This window comes from Triticum urartu, chromosome 2, assembly GCF_003073215.2.
Source record: "Triticum urartu cultivar G1812 chromosome 2, Tu2.1, whole genome shotgun sequence".
NCBI classification, from domain to species: Eukaryota; Viridiplantae; Streptophyta; class Magnoliopsida; order Poales; family Poaceae; genus Triticum; species Triticum urartu.
Window position 1 is genome coordinate 703,783,343 of NC_053023.1, and position 18,888 is coordinate 703,802,230.

Sequence of the window (18,888 nt, forward strand, 5' to 3'; positions counted from 1 at the left end):
CATCTGTTGGAGGTGACTCAAAGAGAATATTAGGGCGATCCACTTGGTGGCACTTCGAAGCTTTGGCTTCGACACCTCTCCAATGTAGATTATCCCTCCCCCAAAGAGTGTGAAATTCAGGATATACATCTGTGTCTTTGACTCACTTGTGGTTTATCCTTTCTCGCACCTTTATTTGCTTTCTATGCTTGTTGGCTTGTTGATTAGCTTGTTTCATTGCTTATCTCGGTTCCAGTAACTTAAAATGGCACAAACTTAGGAGCTTCTTGCCCCCTGTCCACTCGCTTAGGTTTGCAGATGATCTCATAGTGTGTGGATCAACGCTAACAATGGTTCTCAAAATATTGCTTTGGTGATTACTTACTAATCACTTTTGCAATCTTTGGGGACAAACCTTTAACTGGGATAAGTATGCCATGATGCTTAGTACGTATTGATCTCACATCTACAACTAGCATATCATTTTCAATGCTCTTGGCATGGATTTATGGATACTACAACCAGGTCATCTTGTAAGACTGGCACCATTCTACCAATTTTTTCAATACAAATGACACAACTATTGGTGCACGTAGAGAAAAAAGCTATCAACAAATGACAAGTAAAACAAGCTTAAAACAATGGGTCTTATTTAGTTACAAAATCATAGTACAAAATACACATCAATTATGTGGCACTGCAGACATGAGTATAAACTGATGAATTTGGCAACCCCAAAAATGTGGAGATGCAATGCACTAGGCCTTAATTGCAGCTGTACCAGCCGCTTCCATCACCGTTATAGCACATCATAATTTACAGAATGACCAGGTATGGCTCCAGCTCAAGCAACATGAGTTTTCTGAATCTTCCTCCAACAGCCTCTTGAGGTCTTATATTATGTACTTACATTGCATACATCGGTTGGGACTAATCTTCCTCCTCGATGATTGATGCAAATGCAAATGGCGCAAACTTGTACCCACCACCATCGTAAAACTTGCCCTGGAACTCGACCCAGTGGAGCCTCAGGGCATGCAGAAACGCACTTAGGGTCTCCATTGAAAGGAGAACAACAAAAGTGGCAGAGAGGAAGACGGTTACTCCCATGACAAGGATGATAACATTGTTGTATCTGGAAAGAGAGCGCAACACAGGATTAGAACAACCACAATAGGCGTAGAGAGTAGTAAAAGAGAGTGTGTCTTACCCCCATGCTAGAAGAAGAACCTTATCATAAAAGACACTGGACAGTTCCGAGTGCGCGAGACTGCAAAAATAAAGACATCGATTACTTGTCAATGTTTGTCTCGTGAGGAGAAACTTACTTATTTGGGGTTGATGTGTTATATCATGTTCAATGATACCTGAGAGCCCAAAGACGAAGATATGAGGCGGTATTTGAGACCGCACCGAGCACAAACTCAATTGTGTGGATCAGCTGGTGGACCAAAACTTCACTGAATTCAAACTCCTCATGGTTGTGTGGGTTTTCATGTTGTCCTCCCAATTGAGCCACCGATTCATCTGTCTCCTGGAGCATGGTGTAATGCTGGCCTTGGTGTCTCTGATGGAGGCAAATGAAAACATCAACAAGTGGGTATATGATATATATTCCAGTGAGAAGGAAGTTAGGGAATTAAGAAAGGTGTGCAACCTGCTCATGTTGCTTCTTCAAAAACAATGGCTTCGGAAACAACATCCAAGGCACAGACACCAGAGCAAGCAGAAGTAGAACAAGCTGCGAGGAAACAAGAAATGTTATGTGCAACTGACAGAATCAACACATGGTAGCAGCAATGAATATCACCAAACCTGCACAATTCTCTGCCCAGGAAATAGCTGGTTCTCCCCAATATCATCCGTTGGACTCAGGAACATATATATCATTATGTGGTATAGGTCAGCTTTTGAGCCAGTGCACCACTTAATAATGATGAGGAGTGACAGGTAACCAAATAAGCTGTTTAAGAAGATCAGCTGAGGAACAAACTGATACCTGTTGACACAACAACTGAATGAGTATTTTTGAAATCACACGACAGATTATTCCTAGCAAGAGATCGACCTACCAAACATTAACAGTATTTTTGAAATACTTTGCATTAAAGAAGCTCAACACAATTCCAAGGTTCATTTGTGCAATTCCAAGAAGAATTGACATTTTCATCTTTAGGGAATTGAGAAATGGCAGCTCACTGCGGCTTCCATGCCACACTGGATCGACACCAAATGGGTATGTTTGCCCCACCCTAACTAATCCTTCAGTTGTAGCATCCCTATAAATAAAACAAGGGGAAAAGGGAAAGTCATACGATTTTCATAAAACATCAAAATAGGAGCACAAATTCAGCAGCTTACCCACACGAAGGATCATGGCAGGCGTAGGCAGATTTACCAAAGAGCTCAAATGGAACCGAGAAGAACTCATTATATATCAATCCAGTGTAAATTGAAAAAAGGGACATAATCAAAATTACATAGCGCCCAGCAAACATTATTTCCACTATGTCATCTAGTTTCTGCGATCAAAGAAATGAAGAAAGTTAATACTCCCTTCGTTTACTTATACAAGGCCACTATGAAATATACATTTTGCATCTATACAAGGCCACCAACAGTAATCGAGGCAAAATTAATGATATTTTCTCGTACTAGTACCCTGTTTAATACTTGCATGCATGCAGTCATAATGATAGTCATCTACTTCCCACACTTAGTTTCCTTGCATGCATGCAGCGTATTAATGATCCCACTAAACGAAAAGAAAAGCTGACTTGCAAAACTGATATTAAATTTTATATTGATAATTGTAATCTGAGTTTGTGGCCTTGTATATAAAAATGGAGGGAGTAATAATTTCCTTGGAAAACATATATCTACTGAATGAAGAAGAGAAGGCTCGAGACGAAACCTGTGAAGCTAGCTTCTTCTCTCGGATTATGAGGTACAGTGCAGTAAGAAATATACAAATTCCATGACCCCAATCGCCAAACATGACGGCAAATAAGAAGGGGAATGTTACGATAGTGAATAGACCAGGATTTACTTCTTGATAGCTCGCAATACTGCAAATTATGATTAATGTAGAGTTAGCACATAGCACGAACCCCAACAATTCCTTTATGCAGTAAGAAGTGACTAGGTTATTCCTGGTTGATGGTAACCATTTCTGTAAATTACAGTAAATATCAGATATGCTGAATTAGCATCACAAGTTTGAAGATAAAATTCATAACCCACATTGGTAGATACTCCCTCCGTTCCAAAATAGATGACTCAACTTTGTACTAACTTTAAGGGAGTATATTATATTACATGCATAAAGAAATAAAAGGAAATTAAAACTTAACATGACCAATACGGGGCATAATTATCTATGAGTAATAGTACAAACAATGAAAGGAACACAAGTAGAGTATAACTATGATAGAATTTCACTAAATGAGCACAATACTAAAGGTTTAGGAAAGAGAAACACAAAGTAAATCAACAAATAAGTGGACAAAACAATATACTGATCAAGATATACTGATTATGAATTACAGTATATAAATACAGATATGTGAGAGATGTATCATGGTTGACACTGGTCCTCGTTTCCCTGATTCTCAGTCTCTAGGAGTTTGAGTGGCTTCTCCTACGTTCCGCTGCACCTGTCAATCCCTCCGTGTTCTCCACCTACGCCGCCTCGGCCGCTTCCTCCACTGGGTCGTTTGCTCAATAACGTCACTGTTTGGAACATATTTGTGGTTCACATATGTCTTCATTCGTTCGTACTACGTTGTGGTCTTTTAGGATCTTTGTGGTCCTTCAGATTCTACTGGTTGTAAGCTTGGCAAAGAGCCATATTAGTTGTCTAATACTAATACCCCATTATATAAGTGGTTTTCTATAAATGTGCCACACATGTACGTGTACATATACTGGCTTATGGCTCACTAGTGTTTCCCTAACAATCTTTATATTTTTGAAACTTACCCATAGGCATCTACAATGTCCTGGAAGGAGGATGTAAATTTATTTGTCTGGAAATACGTTGGAGGAGATTCTTGTGTGTTTAGAATTTGGAAAATACAACCAACTTGGGAGTTACTACCAGTAGTAGCACGATGAAGTGCATCTTGTACCTACAATAGGTAAAATAAACTCTTAAACCATATGGACAAAAGAAGAGTAACCAAAACCAAAAAAGAAGCCAGAAAACATCAATGCCGGAAGGGATGAGAGTGCAGCTGCATACCTGACTTGTAGCAAAAACGGGACTCCACCCCTCAGCAACTAAACATTTCTTTGTTACATCAAGACTGAACATGTTTAGCGTGTGGTAAATAGCCTTTTCCTTCTTTAACTGAAGCATTTGTATGTCAATCAGAATTAAACTTGAATGCAAGGAAATTAACAAGATATTCAGCAAGCGTTGTTCAAATAGCACGGACTTCTGTTTTGCATGATAAGAAACATACCAAAACATTGTTTCTAATACAAGCTTACCAGGTTGTTCCATTCTTCATACTCAGAGGCTATATTTTTAAGTATGCCGTCACGATGAGCTAAACCTATTTCAACAGTTGCCTTCAACTCTGACACTTTTCCAGATACCTAAACAGTTGTAAATGTTTCAGAACAAATAATAGTAACTTAGTAAATATAGTACAACAGCTTTTGTGAAAGAAGTTTCGACTACAATTCAGAACTACTGCACAAGCTTGAGACATAAAGGAAAACATTTCAACAAGATCACCTATCTCATCAAACATGGAACACCAAAAAGAAGAAAAGAAAATATTCCCTGCAGTTTACGAGAATGTGTCCTGAAGTACTAAATAATAGCGGGTTTAACATGATGATGTGCTATCTATTGTATGATGTCAATGTCAAATATACAGTATATGCTCAAGAACATAACATAAACATATACACAGAAGCAATCATGAGAGGAGGTCTCAGCAGTCTCTTCAAGAGAACTAATCCACAAAGCAAAATGAGCACCAACATGGTTTAAAGAGCAACACACAGGGATAGACACCAACCTCCTGAATAGTATGTAATTGTGTGGCAAGGTCTTCTGGAAATGGATAACGGTTGGCGCCAAAAGCATCACAAATTTTCAGAATCTTGGATTTTGCTCTCTCTCCAGAGTAGAATATAACAAAATAATTTTTCACGGCCTGTCAATACGTTATAGTGAAAAAACCATATGAGGAAAATAACATTTCAGAAATAAGTACATAACTAGTGGGGAAAACATAACAACAATACACAGTGGCTTTAAGCAAACAGCTGAATGTAAACATCATTGCCGAGAAAATAATAATTTTAGAGTGAATTCCATTTTTTATGCCCTAGTTTCATGCTTGTGACAGGAAATACCTCATTTAGCAGATTTTTCACATTTTTACCCAATTTAAGCAAACTTGTGCCACTATTTACCCCTTCTAATTTTTCCCCATTCTAACTGCTTGGGCCCAGAACGGGAGCCATGGCGCAGCCGTAAAGCTGTTGCCTCGTGACCATGAGATAACGGGTTCAAATCCTGGAAACAGCCTCTTGCAGAAATGTAGGGAAAGACTCTCTACAATAGACCCAAAGTGGTTGGACCCTTCCCCATTCATAAGTAACTCCTAAAATTTATGGAAGCGAGTTGACGACAAAGGGAAGTAGCAACCTCCTCTCCAGATTGTGGATCAATTATAGATTCATCAACAGATTCTTGTCGGAGTAACATATTGCCCCTGGTGGCACGGTAAAGTATACGCTCAAAGGCCATAGCCTTTTGCTTTGGCACAAGACCAATCAGGGAACCTAGCTTCACTTGTTTCGATGGATCTATCACCATTTCCTGCAACGAAAGAAGAAGTATGAAAACAAGGAGAGCTAATATGTTGCTTTACTAGAAAAATGGTCCTCACCTGATGCAATAAAGGACTCTCCAGAGAAGAATCACCAGACTGATCAGCCACCATTTCCCTCTGTTGCTCTGCCGCACTTCTTTGAGCTGAATAGAAAAACTCACCAGTCTGAAAGTAAATAGAGTCAGTAATGAACAACATATAACTATGGGTGGAGCTACTATAGGGACACGGCATTATAGGACTCTCGAGTATGTACAAATAAAATATCCGCACATGCAAAATACATCCTAAAAACACAAAAAACAAACGGGCATAGTTTAAAGAGACCCGCTTCAACACATGATGCACACTTAAAATTTGGCGTGCGAGAAAAATAATACTCATTGCAGTCAAAAGTGCACAACTGGATAATTATTAATTAGGTGCCCTGTGTAGGCACATCAAACACAAATCTTCGACTGACTGGCAACACACAACCAGAAAAGAAAAAGAATTGCACTGCACAAGTCATGGTACCCATTGCAAGGAGCACGCTTTGGCAGCAAGGTGCAAATGCAGTGAGCAGCTTACCTCTCGGCACAAAGGAAGTTCAGGCATAAGGAACTTATTTCTTTGCTTGCCCAAAGATTACAATGGACCCAGGTTAAAGAAAATAACATGACCAGATTCCGAGACAAGGGTTCCTAACTGCATACAAATTTAACAATGAATTGCCTGCTCCACCAATAACCAGATATTTATCTGACTCCTCATCCTCATGCTGTTGCTATGCGCTACTTACTGGAATGCTTGCTACATGACTCCTGTCATGTCGTGGACCCAAATACGAGCCGACAGCAACCACTCTCTTCTAAATTTGCATTGAGTTGTAAGAGATGTTTCTTTTCATTCAGTCGATCAATACTACTTTGTAATCTGAATAGTCAAAAGATATAGTTTGTGGTTTCACTTTTGTTTGGAAAAGACTGCATCGATGACAATTATACTTTATATACATTTCTGATCCCCGCTTGAGATTGGAATATTGGGAATTTCATGTCATGTTCAACAAAACCCAAAGTAATATACAATGAATGCAATTCGAAATCAATGGTGGCAAATGTTGCAACATTTTCAGTTTTTAACTACATCAGCGAGTTTATGGACATTAGAGGGTCGATTTATCTTTCCTTTATGTCACAAATATTCTACAGGCAAGTTTTTCGTATTATTTCTTTTTCACCTTGCACCTCAGGGAATTTCAGGGTTTAGTTCCTTACAGTTTATACACGACTATATGGTGCTCTCGTCAGTGCACGAAAAGAGAAAAGTGGATTCCATCAAATAAATTATGTAGTTATGCCTTAATGTGGTCATACCTTTTCTAGAAGAACACTGTACTCCACCAGCTCATTGTATGTCCTCTGCAATTTTCTATTATTTGTATTTACTTCAGTTAGCTCAGCTTCAAATTCCCCAAGTTTTATCTGTTAGTTGACAATGTTAAAACAAAATTCTACACTTACAACTTGCAAATGATGAAGGCATAAGTTTCATTAACTAAATATACCTCCAGATCACCAATTTCCAAAGGAGCTCCTGAAAATTGTGTGGGAGAAATCAATATGGTAGCTTTCGACATTTGTTCCTTGAAAAAACGCAACTTGCGAGCCATTTCACCACACCTCTTGATCTGCACAAGGTGTATGTGCAGCAAAAAGATTATTAAATTCATAGATCAGTATGAAATATGATTATGATTCAGAGCATAAGACGATTGCAAAATATTTTGGGTTTAGTCCTTTTCACATTAGGCTGCATGTAATCAGAATAACATAGGATTCTGAAAACCGAATCATTGCATTAACAGGATATTTTGATTCCATCCTCACATGTATAAAAAGGATTGAGTTCAGAAGTTTTCATTAAAAAATTTGAGGTTATGAAGTGTTTCAGAACCCTGCTGGTTTCTCCTCATCGGAATAGGATATTGTTTTCACAGCATAAAGCAAAAGAATGCTGAAAAGACCAACAGTTCTATGCGAAATCTGATCAGTGACAGAAGCTGTTGGCAAAATATTACTGGATTTAGCCCCTTTCCAAGTGTTCAAGAAACTGTTCCTCGTAGTAAGCTGGACAGATCTAAGGCCATATATCATAACATATAGCACAGCAAACAGGAAAGCATTAAAAAAGATTGAGTACCTGGGCAGCATATGCCCGCTGGAATGGGCTCTTGTCCGCATTAAGCTGAAACAAAGGGCAGATATTAGATTCTCCTGAACCAAACCAAAAGGGAAAAGGCACGACTTAAGGCAGATAAAAATCACCTATGTCAACAGGTTTCATGTTTTACCTTACGAAATTCCAAGCTAAAATAAGTTCACCTGAGGTTACATAATCTCATAATTAAGATAGCGCTGCGCGTACGGTTGCATGTCAGTAGTTGTAAAAAAATACTTCAAATCATTAAGAAAATTTGAAATGTTTGTAGTTCAAAATTTATCATGAGGACATAAAATTAGGCTATTATTAACTTGACATTCATGTACTCCCTCCGTCCCGAATTACTCGTCGAAGAAATGGATGTATCTACGAGTGATATCTTCTAGTCTGTCTCGCTGGGTCAATCCTATAATTGTTTATCTCATTGGGTCAATGCCGCACGTTGGCTATCGGTTGAGACATATGCAGTCCACATCGCGTATCATAGCACGCAATGCTCTATTGTTTACTACGCCGAGGCCCAAAACGCTAGCTGCACACCGCCGGTCCGCACCCTAGCTTGAAGGAACACGACGAGCAGCATTGCGCGATCGAACGGAAGCGGGGAAACAGATTGAAATCCAAGAAGCAATAAAGCAAGCAAAGGTGTGAGCAGCAGGGCGTGCGGTGCGGACGTACGTCTTTGAACTGGAGGAGGCCGATGTCGCCGAGGTTGGAGACGGCGAGGCGCGCCGACTCGGCGGGGATGATGACCTGCACCAGCTGCATCGCCTCCGACCGCAGTAGATCCATCGGGGGGCAGCACCCGCCGCCGCGCGACATCGCGGGTCGGTCGGAGGCCCTGGCGGCGGGGCAGAGCGTCTGGGGCGTGCCTGCTCAATGCTCCGGTGGGCTGCCGCGGCGCAGGGCGCCTCGGGGGAGCGGTCAACGCGGCTGCGTGGTGGTGGCGGTGGTTGTGCCGATTGGCTTCGGAGGGAGGCGGAGGAGGTGGAACGGACGGGAGGTAGTCTTCCCTGGAGCGTGACGGTGGCGCTTTCTGTAGTAGGAGTAGGAACCAGCCTGAACTTGAATCGATGTCAGCAGGTGCTTTCCTCCGAAGGCATCTGTTCTGCTGGAGAAGAGTTGACTGGCCCTGCCGCCATCACTCAATTTGTGTGTGCCCCCACAAATTTACAATGGCTTCACGGGTTGCTTGCTTGTCTTTTCTAAAGCATTGGTATAATCCCTCTGTCTTTTCTGGCATTGTCTGCTGAAGTTAGACATGTGCAGAGCTGTGGAAACTTTCCTGGAAGGTGGCAACATATGTTTTTTCTTTGGTCGTTGAGCTGGGCCTACAGAGATAATATGAGAGTACTGGCATTTTCGCGAACACGAAAAGCTTGTGTATTTTTCTTTGACATATAGAGAGAATAAAATGGCAAGGGTTTTAGGCGTTGCACGAGATCACGTACACGAAAGCGGCGGAAATGAACACCCAGAGCAAAACAGGGAAGTGAGATGCTCAGCCCACACAACTCACACGCTGGTGGGTAGCCTGAATGATTCGATGGAGACCAGCGGTGCCCGCTCTCGCCCATAGCCTCGCTTCCTCGCGGATGGTTCGGTGTTGCGGCCGAGAGAAGGTCATGTTGGGCAGCTCTCTCTCTCTCTCTCTCTCTCTCTCTCTCTCTCTCTCTCTCATGGAGGTAGAAGACGCACAGTTTTTTTCGGCCCGCACGTACATCCTTTTCCTTAATCTCAAACTGGCTAGCACTTGCCCACACAACAGGTTGCAGTAAGGGGGGTTTAAATCCGAAAAGGTCAATTTTAAACCTTTAACTCACAGAGGTCGGGCGGAATAAAACCCAAGTTGAAATCCCGGTCGATTGCACTCTGAACTTTGCAATCCCGGTAAAAATCAAACCCTGGCAAAAGTCAACCGGGATTTGTCTAGCTGATGGGCCAAGGAACGGCATGTTGACCACGGCGTGTGCACCCGTCCTCCGCGCTGGGCCAGCCCATTTTGTTTTTTTATTTGCTAAAAAATGTGTCTTTATTTTTCTCTCGCACGTATAGGCAGAAAACGCTAAAAAAAATACGCACTTGGCAAGTTTTGAAGCTAAAAAATGTGTCTTTATTTTTCTCTCGCACGTATAGGCGGAAAACACTAAAAAATATGCACTTGACAAGTTTCGAACCGAGGGTCTGCAACAACAAATGCGCTGGTACAACAACTAGAGCTAGCGACCAAATCTGCTCATATAGCAACACAAAGCAATAAGAATCAATACCAGATTCGAATATTTTTAAAATTTTGACCGCTATTTTTTTAGCGTTTATGAAAAGCGACCACCTTTCAAATTTGTGAACAAATTTACGAAACTAAATTTGGAAAATTCAAGCAAACTTTTGGAACATGCACATTTTATACAACTCCAGAAAAAAATTGAAAACATGAAAGTTTTTAAAATTCACAAACAATTTTGAAACGGAAACATTTTCCAAACTCCTGATTTTTTATTGAAAACACGGTCATTTTTAGAATTTTATTAAATATAGGAATATTTTTTGAAACTCCAGAAAAATATTAGAACGCACAAACATTTTTAAAATTTGTAAGGAATTTTTGAAACGGGACTAATTTTTAAAATCGCAAACATTTCTTTAAAAAAAATTCAAAGATGAAAAAAAACATTCTGAACAATTTTATAATCTGGTTCATGAAAAACTTTATATTCTTTTCAAAATCTGGTTCACGTGGTTCTTATTTGTACGCCTATTTTTTGAAAATATGCAACTTCACGAATTCAAGGAAAACTGAAAAAGGTCCGTTGAAGATGATTCAAACTCGCGGCAAATATGTGAAAGCACTATTGAATAAAATATGAATAGATGAAATTTTTTGTAATATATGTTGAACAATTTCCGATTGAATATTCAACAATTTTGTGATGTACACGGAACAAATTTCAAATACAAGATGAACATTTTTATAAATGAGTGAAATTTTTGGAAATTACCGTGAAGATTTCCTTAATATACGCAATGAACTTTGTATGTATACATGAAAAAAGAAAAAAAAAGATAGAAAAGAAATAATAAAGAAAAAGATCCACAAACTCTTTTTCAATTTTACAGTTTCTTTTTCAAAATATATGAAATTTTCCCAAATCCGTGGACTTTTCTTTTGAAAATCCGTGAACTTATTTGCAAAATTATTGAACCTTTTCTAAATCCATGAACCTTTTATTCAAAATTTGTGAACATTTTTTGTTTTCGAGCCAGACCAGGCGCTTATGTTTTTGTTTTTTAACAAAAAAAATTATGCGAGCCGGCCCAGCAGAGAGCAGGGTGTAGCGCCCTTTGCGAATTTTTGTTTCTTAACGGAAAAAAACTAAAGCGGGCCGGCCCAGCAGCGAGCTGGTGTGCGCCCTCTGCGAAATGTCCCATTCCCGGCCATCCAAACGACCCGAAGATTTGATTTAGACCGGGATTGCATAGTTGAGGGTGCAATCGACTGGGATTTTGATTTGGGAGTTCGTTTCGCCGAACCCATACGAATTCATGGTTTAAAATGGACTTTTTCCGGTTTAAATCCCAGGCTCACTCACGCACAGAGCGCTGCACACCCCTCCTACTCAGCCGTATGCACGATCTACATGCCCACGCTTGCTCACGACGCGCACTGCACGACTACTCCAACAAATCGTCACGACCCAGCCTGTCTATCGTGGCCACTATGCCACACGCACATGCGCACGCCACACACGCACACACACGTACACGCACGGCCGTGACCCAGCCCGCGGACCCGACCTGACGCACCGACGCCGATCGCACCTCTACGGACCCGACCTGACGCACCGACGCCGGTCGCACCTCTATGGACCCGACCTGACGCACCGACGCCGGTCGCACCGTGCTCCGTCACGGCTTATTCCCAACAGGTCGGAGGCCGTCGAAAGTACCACCACTGTGGTGCTTGCAAAGCTCCCAAGCAGTCAATGAGACGAGGGAATCCAGGCCCTTATGCATGGAAGGAGGGACGAAGCTTCGGCAGTTTGACCACCAGTCCAGGAATGGGTCGTCGGCGGTTGGGGCGCGTTAGGAGTCCTACACTAGGAGAGAATCTCGTGCCATGCTTGGCGCGAGAACGAACATCCGCCAAGCAGGTGAGGCATGCACCTTGAAGCCTGGTCGCAAAGGAGGCAAGAAGGCTTGTGGGGAAGGCGAGGACGCGCGAGCCTATCGACAATCCGACATCGTTCATGAAGGGTAAGCCAGAGGAATACATTGATCTGAAGCCGGAACCAAGTCTAGGTGAGATGCCAATGTGGGTCTGGGATAGAACCAATGAAGAGTTGATCGTAGCATGATTTGGCGGTATACACGCCTGAGCTGGCCCAACGCCATGAAGGGCATAGGGCCGACGGCATCACGGATGTCCTGAACCCATGCACGCAAGTACTCCCTCCGTCCGGAAATACTTGTCCTTGGAATGGTTGTATCTGAACTTATTTTAGTTACAAATACATTCATTTTATCCATTTGTAGGACAAGTATTTTCGGACGGAGGGGGTGCTAGCTAATTGCGCGTGCCTTGTAACGGCCCATACCTATTCTACTGGTTTAACATTAATTTTGTCTGATGACCACCATATTTACATTTTGGTAAGATTTTATTTGATTTGAGCATGAGTATGAGAAGGCAAGGAAAGTTTTGATTCAATTAAGTTTTGTCAAGGTTTAATTTGATTTTGGGCATAAACAGGGGAAGGCAAGGAAATTTTAGATTTAGTTGAGATTTTATTAGGATTTGATTTGATTTGATTGAGTTAATGTACGTGGTTTTGGGAAATTACTGATTTGATTTAGATTATTCCAAGTTACTTTATTTACATTGGTTTTTATTTTGCATGACATCGGTTGAGATTATAAAAAATATCAGGAAACCAAAGGGTAGAAAGGGTTGTGGGGAGAAAAAACTCGGAGAAGAAGGTGAGGCAAACCTACCAACTCACCTTTAATACTCCATCCGTCCGAAAATACTTGTCATCAAAATGGATAAAAATGATGTATCTAGAATTAATATACGTCTAGATACATTTTTTTTGTTTATTTTGATGACAAATATTTTTGGACGGAGGGAGTATTAGAGAATACTGCCCTTGTCTGGATCCCTAAAATCAAGCATCCTCAAGACCCAGCTCAATACATGCCGGTTTCCCTATGTAATTAATCTTTAATAAAATTGCCTTAAAAGTTTTTGTCAGCCTGTGTTGGAGAGGGTAATCTCTGAAGAACATATGCTTGTTTGGTTGCCCACTAAACACCCGTGTAGGATCTAGGGGGTCAAAATATGGGTTGTTTGATTTACTGGAGTGTTTGATTGTGACTGCATCGCACAAATCTCAAAGGCTCAAAGCAGACCAAAGCCTTGGTCTAGAGGAACGGCCAAATCGATTGTTTCTAGCGAGTCAAGCTCCAACAAGTGCAAAAAGACATCACGTTTGTACCTGGTGCCCTGTGCCACTAGGTAAGTAGCCTTTTGGATGGCGTGTTTCTCCTCACCTTGCTTAAACTCCTTTGCCTAACCACTTCTAAACTACACAGATGGTGCTTCAATTCGAGATAAACTTTACATAAAAAATGCATATCGTTGTTGTGATTCCACTCTCGTGATTGGTTCCTAATTTCATTGACTGTAAATCTTTTGTGTTTATGTTTGAAGCATTTTTAGACTTTTTTTTCAAATTTGTTTCACACGGTCGACCATTTGCAATTTCCTTTTAGTAGCTAAATCTCGTTGTTTCGCACAAATTTCGTGTTATAAGTTTTTCGTTTTGACAGTCCTAGATAAATAAATCTATATATTCCTTAATTTTGTGTTCAAGTTTGGATTTTTTTGATGAATTTCATCAAATTCACCGCACGCGGTCAATCCTTTGAAGTTTCTTCCAGGTGTGGTGGTGTGATAGTGTTACGCCTCGCCTTACTCGAAGTCAACTCAAGTAGGCTAGGCTGGGCCCCTAGGTCAATTATGCATTGGGTCGATTAACCCGGACAATGCCCCTATGACAAAGTGGACCTGGAAGACTTGGAGTACACATCAAGATGACCGGCGTCTAGGAGGACACCTCCAAAGTGACTAGGATCACGTAAACCTAGACCCACCCATATAAGTCGGGGCTAGACTAGTTGTGAATATACAAAACCTTAGAGCTATTGCCCGATCCCTTGAGTCCATGAGGGGCTAAACCTGCGTAAATCCTTCCATGTGTCCATCTGATCTAATCCTTTGTCTAGAGCCGGAAAATACTTCGACATGATCTGAGGTAAGTTCATCATGTGCACAAAAGAGGTGAGAGTAGCTATCAGTGCGCAAGCAACCAAACACAACCAAACACTAAAAGGGGATATTGGTGCACTCATGTAGCTCAGGACTTTGTGGGCAGCCAAACAGGTTGCAGAACATGACCTAGAGCCTCTGAGAGTCTACACGCAAACAAACACGACAATAATGTCTTTGTCCCAAGCCATCTGATCACATTTGTTGCATGGTTCAACCGATTTGAAGGAATCAATTTGTTGGGCACATAGGGAGAGCGGTACGTCCGGCTCATTCACACAAACCAAACACTGGACCAGAGCGATGCCAATGCCGAACTGACCTATAATGTTCTACTTTCTCTATAACTTAATATAAGACGTTTTTCGACATTGTCATTGTCGTGGTATTCTCATGGGGGGTGCAAGACGACATATGTCACAAGGTGACTTCGTGTGAGGGCAAGACTGCTGCCGGAATATCCAGGGACGGGTATGCGAGTAGCACACGCTAGTTTACTCAGGTTCGGGGCTCTCCGGAGAGATAACACCCCTACTCCTGCATGTCTGAGTATATATCTAGGGTGTACATCAGGCAGTACAAAGTGCTCCTGGAGCTGTATCTGAGGTCAGTGCCGTAGGCATCTGGCCTCGTATATATGTGGATGGCCGGATGATCATGCAAGCTCCAGTGGCCGAATGGCATGTGTGTGTGCTAGCTAGCTATCTTGCTAGCTAGTATGAATGCGTGAGGGTGTGAGTCCATGTGTGTGTCTTCTCCTGATGGATGGATGGATGGAGCTAGCTATATATAGTGTGTAGTGAGCATGGACATGGCGTTGGTTGTAAGCTACCTTGGGTAGCTTACAAGCCAAGCCATGTATGGGTCATGGTGCATGTCATGCTTGTCCCCTGGACACTTTATAGAACAGTGCCAAGGGGACAGGTATACTGTAAATGATGGCGTCGCGGTACAGCTGTGTCGTCCGCTGTATGGCCGTCCCGTCGGAGTCTTGTCGGTGTCGGGTCGGGCTGCAGTCGGCAGCCGGCTGGTTGGCGCAGTCGGCAGCCGGCTGGTTGGCGTAGTCGGCAGTCGGCCGGGCAGAGCAGTCGGACAGGGAGCCGACAGGAGCGGCCGGGCAGTCGGACTGAGGGGCTTTGCTAGCCCCGGTGTCTTGATTTATTGTCTCGCCGTCTTCGGGGTATCTGTGTCCAATTACTCCGACAGTAGCCCCCAAGCCTCCGGGCAACTTGACAAAGTTGGGCAGAGGTTTTTGGCAAGTGTTCATGGAAAATGATCATAAAAAAGACAAAGTTAGTCCACGCAGATATATCAAATGTTTGCTTTTAGCATTGCAAGTTTTGTGCGGAGGGTGCCGACTCGGTTTCGTCCGAACCCCCTTCAATCTTTTTCATGTTCCCTCCGCTTTTTGGCTTGTGCTCTCGCTTGCCGGACAGCCGCTCTGCGGTCTGTGGCTGAGAGTGGGCCGCGAAGTGGAGTGTACAGTACTCAGAGTCTGGGAGCAGATTCAATCGATTAGATACTTGTAAAGAAAACGGCCGGATCGCCCGATCCGTTTTTCTTCTCGGACGTTTTTCGCGTGGGTGGCCTCCAACGCTCACCCTTGCTAGTCGGACAGCCGCTCTGCGGTCTGTGACTAAGAGTGGGCCTTTGGTACCCCGCATGGTATTAAACCGTCTGCGGGATCTAACGTCTTAGGCCAAGCGGTCATCCCCCGGGCCAACTCTGGCTGGCACCAGGGCGAACAGTGATGCAACTGTAATAAAATGCGGAGATAGCCCCCGAGCATCGCTCAGGGTTATCCGTGCTCTTGCGGTGCAAAAAATATGCGGGTGAGGAGCTCACACTGATTTTCGTGTAGTCGAGACGGAGGTTGAGCCTCCGGGTGCCCGACGGGGTCCCGGCCGATCAGGCTCGACTGGCCAGGCGGCGAGGCGTCTTGCAGCACCTTTTTTCTTCTTGTTCTCTTCTGCCGGCTGCTGGAAGCCGGAAAAAACTCTTCTCTTGTCTACAATCTTCGCGGGGGCGCGTCAGTGCACCCGCTGGGTGTAGCTCTCGAGATTCGGGACGACTGCTGAGCAGTCGGGCCGGATCTCCCGGCGACTACTTTGTCTTCTTATTCGCGGGGGCGCGTCGGCGCACCTGCTGGGTGTAGCCCCCAAGATTCGGGCCGACTGCTGAGCAGTCGGGCCGGATCTCCCAGCGACTACTTTGTCTTCTTCTTGTTGTCTGCCCGTACAGCCGGACAGACACTTCTTCTTCTGCTTCCTTTTTCGGAAGCCCACTTCTATTTTTTTATTTCCGCCTCCGCAGCCGGCAATAGAGTGCACAGACGCAACCGGCAGGAGCTGGGCATGGCGCGCAGCGGAGCGGCGCCCCGCGGAGGGAGGCGGAGCCGGCCAGGCAAGGCGGCGAGCGGAGCCAGCACGCGGGAGCCGGCGCAGGCGGGCACGGCGGGCAGAAGCCGGCGCGAAGCCAGCAGGCGGCCGGGTCGTGCAGCCCACAGGCCGGGCTCGGAGTCGGCACGGAGCTAGCAGGCGGCCGGGCCGCATAGCCGGTAGGCCGGGTTCGGAGTCGGCGCGAGGCGCACCCGGGAGGCGGAGCGAAGCCGACACGGGGAAGAAGCCGGAGCCTGGTGCGTCGAGGAGGTGGAGCGGGGGCCAGAGCCGGAAGGGGCTGTCGCGGAAGCCGGCCAGGGCGCGCGGAGGCCGGCCAGCTCAGGGCGGCGGCGTGGGGCTGCCGCGAAGCCGACAGCAGGAGCGGGCGCGGAGCCGGCTGCGGGAAGCGGCAGCGAGGCCGGATCGGGACAGGGCCGCAGCTAGCGCATACGGCAGGCGGAAGCCGAGTGGCCGGGCCGGGACGCGGCCGTAGTCGGTGCGGGCGGAGTCGTCCACGCGGGGGCACGCGGGAGGGCGGAGCCGCGCGCGGGGGTCCCGGGGAGGCGGCCCGGCGGAGCGAGCGGATCCCGTCCAAGGCGACCAGACGCTCACGAGCGCGGAGGAGAGCCAGAGGGGCGGAGCCTCGTCCGCGAGCATGCGCGCGCGTGCGTGAGTGGCGGACAACGGAGTAGGAGGCGGACGCCGGCTGGGAGGCGCGAGGCGGAGGAACCGGCCAGCTCCCAGCGGGCGATGTAGACCTCCAGGCTTGGGCAGGGGAGCAGCGGAGCTGAAGCAGCACGGAGCAGCGGCCCAGCGCGCAGGGGGCTGCAGCGATGCCGCGGGAAGGGAGCAGCAGGGCTGAAACAGCGCCCGGAGCAGCGTGCGGAGGCGGGCGTACGCCGGATGGCCGTGGTGGAAAGGAGCGAGGCAGAGTATGGCTAATGTACGGGGCAATGCCCGACTTGCATCTGACAAGTTTTTTAATAGAGTGGACGAGGCATTCATGGCTATGGTTTGACCATACTTTGACTTGCATCTAGCTAGCTCGCAAAGATGGCATGTGGAGGAGCCAATGCGCGTTCCAGCCAGAGCAAGGCGTAGCGCGGAGGGGAGCCGACACGAGCAACGCGTGGATAGCCACGGCCGACCGAAACGAGGCCCCGCGAGCGGCGCGCGCGGACGGCCGGCCGGCGTTGCGATGGTGGTGACGAAGGCGGCGAGGCCGACGATGAGGACACGCCGTCCCGCGCGGCCGCTCCGGGGCAGGTTGAAGTCGAGCCCTCGAGCGCTACCGGAGGGATGGCGCGACGCCGCGGATAATGAAGAAGATGGTCCCGCCCGAACTACGAAACCAGTAGCAGCGCGGTAGCATAGTACCGCCCCACGGTGGGCGTCAAATGTCGTGGTATTCTCACGGGGGGTGCAAGACGACATATGCCACAAGATGGCTTCGTGTGAGGGCAAGACTGCTGCCGGAATATCCAGGGACGGGTATGCGAGTAGCACGCGCTAGTTTACCCAGGTTCGGAGCTCTCCGGAGAGATAACACCCCTACTCCTGCATGTCTGAGTATATATTTGAGGTGTACATCAGGCAGCACAAAGTGCTCCTGGAGTTGTATCTGAAGTTAGTGCCGCAGGCATCTGGCCTCGTATATATGTGGATGGCCGGATGAGCATGCAAGCTCCAGTGGCCGAATGGCATGTGTGTGTTAGCTAGCTATCTTGCTAGCTAGTATGCATGCGTGAGGGTGTGAGTCCATGTGTGTGTCTTCTCCTGATGGATGGATGGATGGATGGAGCTAGCTATATATAATGTGTAGTGGGCATGGAACATGGCGTTGGTTGTAAGCTACCTTGGATAGCTTATAAGCTAAGTCATGTATGGGGCATGGTGCATGTCATGCTTGTCCCCTGGGCACTTTATAAAATAGTGCCAAGGGGACAGGTACTATGTAAATGATGACGTTGCGGTACAGTTGTGTCGTCCGCGGTATGGCTGTCCCGTCGGAGTCTTGTCGGTGTCGGGTCGGGCTGCAGTCGGCAGCTGGCTGGTTGGTGCAGTCGGCTGGTTGACGTAGTCGGCAGCCGGCAGTCGGCAGCCGGCCGGGCAGAACAGTCGGACGGGGAGCCGACAGGAGCGG

General features: G+C 45.6%; 1 protein-coding gene across 1 annotated transcript; it reads right to left on the minus strand.

The window, feature by feature from the left end:
- Positions 1-595: 595 nt before the first annotated feature.
- LOC125539910 (V-type proton ATPase subunit a3-like) lies at positions 596-9,176 on the minus strand. Its single transcript, XM_048703445.1, has 18 exons — positions 8,718-9,176; positions 8,019-8,063; positions 7,384-7,506; positions 7,193-7,300; positions 5,892-5,999; positions 5,648-5,821; positions 5,013-5,150; positions 4,474-4,581; positions 4,223-4,330; positions 3,961-4,109; positions 2,894-3,047; positions 2,341-2,501; positions 2,052-2,258; positions 1,795-1,978; positions 1,637-1,720; positions 1,347-1,546; positions 1,190-1,249; positions 596-1,114 (listed from the first exon to the last, which is right to left on the minus strand). Exons 1-18 carry the CDS (start codon positions 8,859-8,861, stop codon positions 910-912), a joined length of 2,460 nt encoding a protein of 819 aa, XP_048559402.1. The 5' UTR covers positions 8,862-9,176; the 3' UTR covers positions 596-909.
- Between the last annotated feature and the right edge of the window lie 9,712 nt (positions 9,177-18,888).

Excerpts from the sequence above, each read along its gene's own strand:
- LOC125539910 (XM_048703445.1), bottom strand. The coding sequence starts at position 8,861 with ATGTCGCGCGGCGGCGGGTGCTGCCCCCCGATGGATCTACTGCGGTCG. Across the intron at positions 3,048-3,960 it reads GACATTGTAGATGCCTATGG|TATTGCGAGCTATCAAGAAG; the intron begins GTAAGTTTCAAA and ends CATAATTTGCAG. Across the intron at positions 1,250-1,346 it reads CTTCGTCTTTGGGCTCTCAG|TCTCGCGCACTCGGAACTGT; the intron begins GTATCATTGAAC and ends TTATTTTTGCAG.